The sequence below is a fragment of the Bos grunniens genome, chromosome 16 (genome assembly GCF_055505025.1).
Source record: "Bos grunniens cultivar Pamir isolate PY7600 chromosome 16, Bosgru_T2T1.0, whole genome shotgun sequence".
NCBI lineage: Eukaryota > Metazoa > Chordata > Mammalia > Artiodactyla > Bovidae > Bos > Bos grunniens.
The window spans coordinates 34289550-34302046 of NC_141180.1; the positions used below are offsets into that span (position 1 = coordinate 34289550).

The window sequence follows — 12497 nt, forward strand, 5'->3', positions numbered from 1 at the left end:
GGCCCCGTCCCCGGCAGTGCTGAGAACTCACTTCTCCTTCTGAGCCCTGAGGTAGGGTCTGATGACCAGGCGGTGCAGAGCGAAGTACAGCACGAGCGGCCCCGCAGTGGCATAGAACACGGCGCTGGGCAGCAGCTGGTCTGTCAGGTGGATGGGGAAGAAGTAGGTCTGACTGGCCCTATTTAACCTGAGAACAGAACAGAGCCGAGTGCCCATGTGAGTCAGGTTCCCAGGGAAGGGGGGCTCGGCGAGGGTGTCCCAGCCTAGGAAGAACCTCTTGACCCACAGGACCTGGGGAGGCGGAACCCAGTCTGCACGCCTCACGGTCCACTCCCCTGAGCAGGCCCCTAGGTCTGGCAGAAGAAAGGGCTCGATACCTGCTGACCGCAAGCAGCAGACTCACACCCAAGCAGAGCACACATGGCCCCGGAGGCAGGGGAGGCCACGCCTCCAGATGGCCTGTCAAGCCTCAGTGACGGCCGGGTGGCTCCCACAGGTCCAGTTAGCCCACAGACATCAACTGCGAACTCTCGACCAATGTGACCCACACCCTCGGGGACCAGACAACAACAGAGGGCAGAAGCGCCAACTGGCACTGGTGAGCTGCTGGACTTTTTAAAAAAACAGCCTTTAGCCTGAAGGCAGTTCTCAGTCTATACCACAATGGATGATTACAACTGCAAAGGAATCTGTAGTCCTATTGAAGAATTAGAGTTCAGAGTCTGGGGCAACCACTGTGTCTGGGAAGAGGGGGGCCCCCCAAAGGGAAATCACAGGTGGGGAGCCCCAAGTTCTCAGTGTGCCAGAGATCTCCAAAGGATGCATGGTGCTGTGTTTTGACTGTGGCTACATGGGTAAGTCCAAGTTTGCAGCCAGACTTCACCCAAGTTCTAAAAGGAAACAAAAATTAACACTTACTACAATACCAACTATGCTACATCAGATCAGATCAGATCAGATCAGTCGCTTAGTCATGTCCGACTCTTTGCGACCCCATGAATCGCAGCACGCCAGGCCTCCCTGTCCATCACCAACTGCTGGAGTTCACTGAGACTCATGTCCATCGAGTCAGTGATGCCATCCACCCATCTCATCCTCTGTCGTCCCCTTCTCCTCCTGCCCCCAATCCCTCCCAGCATCAGAGTCTTTTCCAATGAGTCAACTCTTTGCATGAGGTGGCCAAAGTACTGGAGTTTCAGCTTTAGCATCAGTCCTTCCAAAGAAATCCCAGGGCTGATCTCCTTCAGAATGGACTGGTTGGATCTCCTTGCAGTCCAAGGGACTCTCAAGAGTCTTCTCCAACACCACAGTTCAAAAGCATCAATTCTTCGGCGCTCAGCCTTCTTCACAGTCCAACTCTCACATCCATACATGACCACAGGAAAAACCATAGCCTTGACTAGACGAACCTTTGTTGGCAAAGTAATGTCTCTGCTTTTGAATATGCTATCTAGGTTCGTCATAACTTTCTTTCCAAGGAGTAAGAGTCTTTTAATTTCATAGCTGCAGTCACCATCTGTAGTGATTTTGGAGCCCAGAAAAATAGTCTGACACTGTTTCCACTGTTTCCCCATCTATTTCCCATGAAGTGATGGGACCTTTGCTACATACCCAGATACAATGAGAAAAAGATAATAAAGAGCGATCTCAGATGCTAGAGCCAGCAGATAAGGATTTTAAAGCAACTGTTTAAACTCTGCTCAAAGACATAACATATTAATTGATGGTTTAACATCAGATTGGAGATGAGAGAAGAGTAAGAGAATTTAGTAGAAATGATCCAACGTGAAGAACAAAGAGAAAAAGGATTGAAGACAAATGCGCAGAGCCTCAGAAACCAGAGGTTTAGCACAGAAGTAATTAGGGCCCCAGAGAGGAGAGGATGATTAAAACTGCAAAAAAATATGCACTCCTACTGGACTGAAGAATCAGAGCTCAGAGTCTGGGGCAACATTGCAGCTGGGAAGAAGTATATTAAATATTTAACATTTAATGAATTAATGTCCTAAAATTTGCAAATTTAATAATTCTACATAAATAAATACATCAATTTATAGAAGCAAGAAGTTTAGCAAACCCCAAGCAGCAGACATAGAACAAAATCGCGTGTAGCTACACTCAAGTGCTGAGAAACAAGAGTAAAAAAAGTTGAGTAACCAGGGGGGAAATAAACAAAAGAGACATCAGAGTATAAAGGTTCAAAAGACCAATGACTTGTCAGGAACAGAGGAGTCAGAAGAGAGCAGAACACCATGACGGCACTGAGAGAAAACTCCATTAACCCTGAAGTCTATACCCAGTGACAAGACCCTTCAGTAACAAAAGCAACTCCAGAGATGAAGAATGCTCAACACTAAAAGGAGAACTCCAAAAACCCAATAATGAAACAGACAAAAGATATGGATAGAGACTTCACTTAAAAAAAACAAACAAAAAGGATGTCAAATCAGCACTTGAAAAGCCAGTCAACATCTCAGACAGGAGGTAAATGAGAACCAAGAGGACCAAAATGGGACACACCTACATCATCTGCTAAACAGGTGAAATTAAAAAAAAAAAGGCCCTCCCCAGGGCTGGGAAGGATGTGGAACAACTGCAACTCTCAGAGCTGCTGGTGGGAAAGGAAGATGAGACGCTGCTTTGGAAAATGGCTTGGGACTCTTATGAAGTTAAACACAGCCTCCCACATGACTCAGATCACCAGGGTACTTACCCATGAGAAATGAGACCACTTGTGTTCACACAAAACTTGAATATGAATGTTTGTACTGGCTTAATTTGTAACTTCCTGAAGCTGGAAGCAAGTGAAGTATTTACACAACAGATAAACCGTGGCACATCTACGCCATGCAGCACCCAACAGCAACAAGGAGGACCACACTGCTGATGCCTGCAACAGTGTGGATTATCTCAAATGCATGATGCTCCTGAAAGAAGCAAAGGCCTTCACCTTGGATGACTCCAATTATGTGGCATCCTGGAAAAAGGCAAAGATATAGGGAGCAAAGGCACACCAGGGCTGCTGAGGCCTGGGAGACCACACAGGGGCCTGTGGGCCTTTGAGGAACGATGGAGACGTTCTCTATACCTATCTGTGATGGCGTTTACATGTAAAACACAAGATCAAACACAGCGGGTAAATCCTGAGAGGTCTCGTCACAAGGGAAAACCATTTTTTTTTCTATTTCTTTAATTTTGTATCTACATGAGATGGTGGATATTCACTAAATGTGCTGTGATGTATGTAAGTCAAATCATTATGCCATATACCTTAAACTTATAAAGCACTGTTTGGTCAATTATATCTCAATAAAACTGGAAGTGAGAGTTGGACTCTAAAGAAAGCTGAGCACCGAAGAATTGATGCTTTTGAACTGTGGTGTTGGAGAAGACTCTTGAGAGTCCCTTGGACTGCAAGGAGATCCAATCAGTCCATTTTAAAGGAGATCAGCCCTGGGTGTTCATTGGAAGGACTGATGTTGAAGTGGAAACTCTGCTACTTTGGCCACCTGATGCAAAGAGCTGACTCATTTGAAAAGACCCTGATGTTGGGAAAGATTGAGGGCAGAAGGAGAAGGGGATGACAAAGGATGAGATGGTTGGATGGCATCACCGACTCGATGGACATGGGTTTGGGTGGACTCTGGGAGTTGGTGATGGCAGGGAGGCCTGGTGTGCTGCAGTTCATGGGGTCACAAACAGTCAGACACGACTGAGCGACTGAACTGAACTGAAAACTGGAAGGGAGGAAAAAAAGGGATGAACCAGAAAATTGGAGAAGCCCTGTATTTATGAAAGAAATTGAATTCACTATCAGAAACCTTCCTATAAATGAAAACTCAGGCTTGGTTGATTTTACTGCTAAACTCTATGAAACGGGGAAAAAAAAAACAACCAAGACCATTCTCATACAAATTCTTTCATAAAACAGAGGAAGGCATAATTCCTAACTCTTTTTATCAGGCTGGCATAACGTGGTCCAAAACCTGATAAATACATAATAAAAAGACAATTATAACTGGCATCCCTTAAAAACAAAGATTCAAAAATTCTTAGTAAGACATAAGCAAATCAAGCAATATATATAAAGTATCACATGTCATGATCCACTGGAATTTGCCTCAGGAAATATAAGGTTGGTTTAACATTCAAAGATTAGTGTGATTTGTCAAATAAATACAATATAAGTTAGCAAAGAGCAGCTGCTATTGCTGGACTGAAGTGCCTTTCAGTTATATTTACCAATATAACTCGGACAATGCAGCCTATGGACAAAGAAGCAGGCTGGCATCCTTGGGACAGGAATTCAGTTCAGACTGTGTAACGTGAGTTCTGCCGGGGAGGAGCATTTACAACAGAGAACGGTGCCTCATTGGAGGTCCCGATGTGGGAGGTAGGGGAGGAGAAGGGACTGGAATGCAGAAATCTGCCGGCTCTGTGTTCTTTATTAAATCCCGGGCATCTTCACATTTCAGGTTAGAGAAGTGCCTGACACCAACTGTGGCTATGGGGACCTGCAGACCACAGCTCCATAGCCGAGCTGTGGTCTGCTTTTTCTCACTCATGCGCTCACAGAGTCCCTCTTCAGTGCTAGGCTGTGTCCTTGGTGGCAGGAGCACAGAGAACAGAGAAAATGGACTGAGTTACGGCACTCTGAATGACGGGTGGCGAGGGATGGTGGCTTGTCAGATGGAGAAGGTACAACGGAGAATAAGAAATGGGCAAAGGGGAAGTGGACAGCTCAGGGCAAGGTGAGGGCCACCAGTTTTAACAAGGTGACGAGAGATGGTTTTGGCAATCAGATGACACTTGAGCAGAGAGACCTGAGGGAACTGAAGGAATCAGCCATGTGGCTCCCTGGGGACTGGGGAGCAGCAGGCGCCAGCCAAGCCTAGAAGCAGGAGTGGGCTTGGTGTGCTCCCGGAGCAACCTGGAGGCCAGAGTGAATAGGATCGGTGGGGGGCAGAGAAGAGACTGAGGGGCTAGATCCTGTGGGCTCTGAGGGGGCCGATTTGCCCCGAATTGAGGGAGTCCCTGAGGGCCTTAAGCACAAAGCCAAGAGGACCCCATGCCCGAAGGGCGGCGGCCAAGAGGAGTTACCCCACGTCCGAGGTCAGGGGCAGTGGCCGAGAGTACCAGACTGCGGCGGCGCAGGAACTGCCGAGAGGAGCTATCCCCGCGTCCGAGGTCAGGGGTCGGCCGAGAGGAGCTACCCCACGCCCCCACGCCCGAGGCCAGGGGCGGCGGCCGGGAGGAGCAACCCCACGTACAAGGAGCCATGGCTGCGCGGGCGCAGGAGGGCCTAGAGGAGCTATCCCACGTTGAAGGTCAGGAAGGGCAGCAGTGAGGAGATACCCCTCGTCCAAGGTAAGGAGCAATGGCTGCACTTTGCTGGAGCAGCCGTGAAGAGATACCCTACACCCACGGTAAGAAAAACCCAAGTAAGACGGTAGGTGTTGTAAGAGGGCATCAGAGGGCAAACACACTGAAACCATACTCACAGAAAACTAGTCAATCTAATCACACTAGGACCACAGCCTTGTCTAACTCAATGAAACTAAGCCATGCCCGTGGGGCAACCCAAGATGGGCAGGTCATGGTGGAGAGATCTGACAGAAATGTGGTCCACTGGAGAAGGGAATGGCAAACCACTTCAGTATTCTTGCCTTGAGAACCCCATGAACAGTATGAAAAGGCAAAATGATAGGATACTGAAAGAGAACCTCCCCAGGTCAGTAGGTGCCCAATATGCTACTGGAAACCAGTGGAGAAATAACTCCAGAAAGAATGAAGGGATGGAGCCAAAGCAAAAACAATATCTAGCTGTGGATGTGACTGGTGATAGAAGCAAGGTCCGATGCTGTAAAGAGCAATATTGCATAGGAACCTGGAATGTCAGGTCCATGAATCAAGGCAAATTGGAAGTGGTCAAATAAGAGACGGCAAGAGTGAATGTCGACATTGTATGAATCAGTGAACTGAAATGGACTGGAATGGGTGAATTTAACTCAGATGACCATTATATCTACTACTGCGGGCAGGAATCCCTCAGAAGAAATGGAGTGGCCATCATGGTCAACAAAAGAGTCCGAAATGCACTACTTGGATGCAATCTCAAAAACAACGGAATGATCTCTGTTTGTTTCCAAGGCAAACCATTCAGTATCACAGTAATCCAAGTCTATGCCCCAACCAGTAACGCTGAAGAAGCTGAAGTTGAACGGTTCTATGAAGACCTACAAGACCTTTTAGAACTAACACCCAAAAAAGATGTCCTTTTCATTACAGGGGACTGGAATGCGAAAGTAGGAAGTCAAGAAACACCTGGAGTAACAGGTAAATTTGGCCTTGGAATACGGAATGAAGCAGGGCAAAGACTAATAGAGTTTTGCCAAGAAAATGCACTGCTCATAACAAACACCCTCTTCCAACAACACAAGAGAAGACTCTACACATGGGCATCACCAGATGGTCAACACCGAAATCAGATTGATTATATTCTTTGCAGCCAAAGATGGAGAAGCTCTATACAGTCAGCAAAAACAAGACCAGGAGCTGACTGTGGCTCAGACCATGAACTCCTTATTGCCAAATTCAGACTTAAATTGAAGAAAGTAGGGAAAACCACTAGACCATTCAGGTATGACCTAAATCAAATCCCTTATGATTATACAGTGGAAGTGAGAAATAGATTTAAGGGCCTAGATCTGATAGATAGAGTGCCTGATGAACTATGGAATGAGGTTCGTGACATTGTACAGGAGACAGGGATCAAGACCATCCCCATGGAAAAGAAATGCAAAAAAGCAAAATGGCTTTCTGGGGAGGCCTTACAAATAGTTGTGAAAAGAAGACAAGCGAAAAGCAAAGGAGAAAAGGAAAGATATAAACATCTGAATGCAGAGTTCCAAAGAATAGCAAGAAGAGATAAGAAAGCCTTCTTCAGCGATCAATGCAAAGAAACAGAGGAAAACAACAGAACGGGAAAGACTAGAGATCTCTTCAAGAAAATCAGAGATATCAAAGGAACATTTCATGCAAAGATGGGCTCGATAAAGAACAGAAATGGTATGGACCTAACAGAAGCAGAAGATATTAAGAAGAGATGGCAAGAATACACAGAAGAACTGTACAAAAAAGATCTTCATGACCCAGATAATCACAATGGTGTGATCACTGACCTAGAGCCAGACATCCTGGAATGTGAAGTCAAGTGGGCCTTAGAAAGCATCACTACGAACAAAGCTAGTGGAGGTGATGGCATTCCAGTTGAGCTATTCCAAATCCTGAAAGATGATGCTGTGAAAGTGCTGCACTCAATATGCCAGCAAATGTGGAAAACTCAGCAGTGGCCACAGGACTGGAAATGGTCAGTTTTCATTCCAATCCCAAAGAAAGGCAATGCCAAAGAATGCTCAAACTACCACACAATTGCACTCCTCTCACACGCTAGTAAAGTAATGCTCAAAATTCTCCAAGCCAGGCTTCAGCAATATGTGAACCATGAACTTCCTGATGTTCAAGCTTGTTTTAGAAAAGGCAGAGGAACCAGAGATCAAATTGCCAACATCCGCTGGATCATGGAAAAAGCAAGAGAGTTCCAGAAAAACATCTATTTCTGCTTTATTGACTATGCCAAAGCCTTTGACTGCGTGGCTCACAATAGACTGTGGGAAATTCTGAGAGATGGGAATATCAGACCACCTGATCTGCCTCTTGAGAAATCTGTATGCAGGTCAGGAAGCAACAGTTAGAACTGGACATGGAACAACAGACTGGTTCCAAATAGGAAAAGGAGTACGTCAAGGCTGTATATAGTCATCCTGTTTATTTAACTTATATGCAGAGTACATCATGAGAAACGCTGGACTGGAAGAAACACAAGCTGGAATCAAGATTGCCGGGAGAAATATCAATCACCTCAGATATGCAGATGACACCACCCTTATGGCAGAAAGTGAAGAGGAACTAAAAAGCCTCTTGATGAAGGTGAAAGAGGAGAGTGAAAAAGTTGGCTTAAAGCTCAACATTCAGAAAACAAAGATCATGGCATCCGGTCCCATCACTTCATGGGAAATAGATGGGGAAACAGTGGAAACAGTGTCATACTATTTTTCTGGGCTCCAAAATCACTACAGATGATGACTGCAGCCATGAAATTAAAAGACGCTTACTCCTTGGAAGCAAAGTTATAACCAACCTAGATGGCATATTCAAAAGCAGAGACATTACTTTGCCAACAAAGGTTCGTCTAGTCAAGGCTATGGTTTTTCCTGTGGTCATGTATGGATGTGAAAGTTGGACTGTGAAGAAGGCTGAGCGCTGAAGAATTGATGCTTTTGAACTGTGGTGTTGGAGAAGACTCTTGAGAGTCCCTTGGACTGCAAGGAGATCCAACCAGTCCATTCTGAAGGAGATCAGCCCTGGGATTTCTTTGGAAGGACTGATGCTAAAGCTGAAACTCCAGTACTTTGACCACCTCATGCAAAGAGTTGACTCATTGGAAAAGACTCTGATGCTGGGAGGGATTGGGGGCAGGAGGAGAAGGGGACGACAGAGGATGAGATGGGTGGATGGCATCACTGACTCGATGGACGTGAGTCTCAGTGAACTCCGGGAGTTGGTGATGGACAGGGAGGCCTGGCGTGCTGCGATCCATGGGATCACAAAGAATCGGACACGACTGAGCGACTGATCTGATCTGATCTATAAGACACTGGCTTAGATTTTAAAAGACTATGGAGAGCAGCATCCCGAGGGAGAAGACTGGTCAGGAGGACACGAGCAGTAATTCAGACCGGAGATGGTGGCCGCAGACATTCTGAGAAATGGTCATATGAGGATGTGCTTTCTGAGGAGAGAGGATGCTAAGCTGGGAGACTGGGAAAGGGTGACTGGGAGATTCGCTGGGAGACTGGCTCCCGGCTTTCTGGCCAGAACTGGTGAAAAAACAGAGCTTGAGGTGCCGAGAGGGGGCGGACTCCAGGCCCAGCAGGCTGTGAAGGGCGCATATGACCGAGGGCGGGGGAGCATGGGAGTGGAGGTGTGACATTTGTGACGCTGTGAGGTCCCCCAGGAGAGGTGTGGGGAGGGATGAGGGATGCACAGGCTGGAGCTGGAACCCTTAGCGCTGTGTGAGCATCACGGAGCCCAACAGTGGTGAAGCCAGGAGGCTGGAGCAGACCACTGTGGGGTGAGTCTCAGCAGTCAAGGGTCTGACAGTGAGGCCTCCATTTAGAGGCAACCAGCTGGGCCACCGAGGTGGGAGGATCTGGCGCAGAGAGCCCAACGCTGACTGCCCTGCGGACCATGAGGTACATGCCACACTGTGAGCTGTGTGGCGTGTGGGTGAGCGGATGTGCGGGGCCACCCCAGGGCCTTTCAGGAGAGGGGCGGCAAGTAGGGGCAGGTGGGCACAGGAAGTTCTCTGAAGCAGAGACTTGGTCTTACTGACCGAATGTCGGGCTTCTGGACTCTACAATTGCTGACACACCCCAGACAGAAGCGAGCGCATCTCTAATGGAATTCTAAGCAAAGGCTCTTTTTTTCTTAATGCAGGTGAAGCTCAGATGAGTTACCAAGTGTGAGACAACCCTTGGCCAGAAGGACCCGAGTCCAACCTACTTGATTTTGAGGGAAACGCCCTGTGGGACTCCAATGCTGACAGCCGCCCCGAGGACACTGTGCCTGGAGATCTTCCTCTCTGCTCCGTACTCCACCACCGTCCCGAAGAAGCCAGCCCTGCAAGGAGCGGACCAGTGAGCCAGCCAGGCCCCCTGCTCCTGCTCCCCCAACAACCCTAACACCACTGGCAGCCGTCACCCAGGACGGAGGCCAGGCTCTCATCCCCAACTCTCTCGCCCTCCCACCACCCACGGGGAGGACTTTCAGGACGGACACCCCTGGTCAATGACCGGAGAGGAATCCGACATTAGACGCCGAGCTCCTCAGGGTGGGATGGCAGGGTAGCAAGTCCCACGGCCTCACAAGGGAGATGTGCATTAACCCTAGCAGGTGCCCGATGGCACAGACCGGGTGGACTCCCACGTCGGCCTGGCCAGCACTCACTTCAGGGACCCCTTCACTCGGGTCTGGTCGTCATCCTGGAATTTGTGCTGATAGCTGATGAGTGCGAAGGAGTGAGGGATTCCAAGCTGGGGAGGTGGAGGGAGAAAAGGCAGCTGAGACCGAGCTGAGGGGGTCGCCCCACCCGGCGGCCAAGCACTGTCGGGGGCAGGGGGCTTGTCCCACAGGGTGTGTAAAAATCCACCTGGAGCTGATCTTTACAAACTGGGAGATTTCACTTAAAAACCCAGTCTTCTGACTTCTCAGGAAAAATAAAAACTCCTGCACCCGAGCAAGCGTTCTCACAGGGCAGAAGCTGCCTCGAGCTCCTGCCCAGCCACCACGGCACCCCGACCCCGATCCTGTGGCCTTCGGCAGAAAAGACCTCTCACTTTATGAGGGGTGGAACACAGCTCCCCTGGAGCCTGAGCACAACCCTGTTTCAGCTCCTGAGGGTGGATGGATAGAACCTGCCTTTGGCCCTGCAGGCAGTGGACTTGGGGGTGGGGGGCAAGGGACTGGAGGATCCCCCGAGCTGTCCTCACCTGCAGGGCCACAGTGAAGTGGCTGGTCTTGGTGTCCCGGACGATGCTGGTGTTCATGGCTGACTGGACGCCCCAGCGCCACTGCAGGTAGCCCACCGTATTCTTGTCCAGGTTCCGGGCCAGGACAGTGGTGAGGCCCGGCCGGATGCCGCGGGACGAAAACTGCAGGGCACAGTGTGTCGTCACAAAGCTGGGGGGATACACAGAGAAAGTCCCTAGATGATATCGGGCTTGTTGCCAGGCTTGGCTGCGTCCTCTCCGCCAGTCCCCACCCTGCTCACCATCACTCCCGTGGTTTCCCAGGTGGCTCCCCACAAGGGGGCAGGAGGGTAATCTGGGGACTGTTCACTTATCCCCCTACCCCATCCTATTCCAACTGCAGCCACAACCACAGAGGCACCCGTGTATCTGCGTTCCTAAACCAGGAGGTCAAATCCTGCTGCAAGTTAGAACCACCTGCAGGCTCCCACCCCAGGTGTGCTGACTTATTGACTTGGCATGGAAAAGCTGGCCAAGCGGTGCTAACGTGAGGCCATGTCTAAGTGCCCCTCACCCAGAGCCCGGCCCAGACCAATGGAGTCATTTTTCTGGGGCGCAATGGGCAGGCATCAGCGTAGTTTTCAAAGCTGCAGTGTGAGGCTGATGTGCACCCACAGCCACACAGTACGACTGAAGCTGCTTGAAAAGCTAGGAAACTGTCCCTCTGCAAGGCCTGTGAAGTTCTGTTTCCAAGGGAGTCAGCCCCACCTTCTGGCTAAATAAGGGTATTTCATTTCAGTAACAAAGGGATTCACAGAACTTTACTAAAGATGAGCAAACAGCTGGTCTGCAGTGAGCAGCCCTCACTAGATGGATGCCTGTTTAGTTTTTCTCCTTCCTAAGCTCTTCCCCGCTGGCTCAGACAGTCGAGTCTGCCTGCAATGCAGGAGACATGGGTTCGATCTCTGAGTCAGAAAGATCCCCTGGAGAAGGAAATAGCAACCTACTCTAGTATTCTTGCCTGGAGAATCGCATGGATGGAGAAGCCTGGCAGGTTATAGTCTATGGGGTTGCAAAGAGTTGGACACAACTGAGTGACTAAGACTTTCACTTTCCTTTGGGTGTCTGTGTCTCGCTTTTGCCACTAAAATAATAATACAAGTGGTAACTGGTGACATTTGCTCCTGTGCATGCAAAACTCTTCTCAAGACCAGATGAATGAGGAACCAACCCCTTGCTCTCCACAGGGCCCCCAACCCAAGCCTGCCCTCATTTATCTGACACTCCAGCCACACCAGACAGAGACCCCATTATTCCGCTCTGGCCACAGTGGGATCCGGAGTCAGGGGGAAAGCAGACAGAGGACAGATAAAAGTCACCCTGAGATGTCACGAAGCAACATTTAAAAAAATCAAAACATAAAGAATGAGATCTCTGCTTAATCAAAGTAATATGATTTCGTGTTCTTATGGAGTGTGTCCTAGAGAGAGACGAACTCTGGGGAGAGAGCAGTAAGGCAGGCACTGCCCAGGGAGACTGAGAACATCCCACAGGCTGCCTGCCAGGCTCTGGGCTGATTGCACACCCACCAACAGTCACCAGTTTGGACTTGCAAATAATTTGACCCTGAGACTCAGGCACCCATAAGATGAGATAAGAGTATTAATTAGCTAGTATTCTTTCTATAAATCTTCATGATCCCAAGTCTGATAAACCAGGCACCATGATGAAATTCAATTCCAGACCCGCAAAAGCGGCAGCATGGGTGGTGACAATCCTAAGCAGACAAGGCTAGGACAACGGTGATGTGGATACATACAACCCACCGGAAGTTCTGGTTAAAAGCCTAAAGCCCTGTGTCCATCCCAGACCCAGTGGGTCTGAGTCCCAGAGGAGAGGCCAGAGAAA

At 49.0% G+C, this 12497-nt stretch overlaps 1 protein-coding gene across 1 annotated transcript in view; it reads right to left on the bottom strand.

Annotated features, from left to right (window-relative positions):
• Positions 1-12497, bottom strand: part of DNAJC11 (DnaJ heat shock protein family (Hsp40) member C11) — a 70351-nt gene that overhangs the window by 4365 nt on the left and 53489 nt on the right. Inside the window, exons 8-11 of the mRNA XM_086344264.1 lie at positions 10611-10800; positions 10069-10154; positions 9625-9741; positions 32-187 (exon numbers count right to left, since the gene is read on the bottom strand). Coding sequence (XP_086200390.1) covers positions 32-187; positions 9625-9741; positions 10069-10154; positions 10611-10800 — 549 coding nt within the window. The remainder of the gene's footprint in view (positions 1-31; positions 188-9624; positions 9742-10068; positions 10155-10610; positions 10801-12497) is intronic.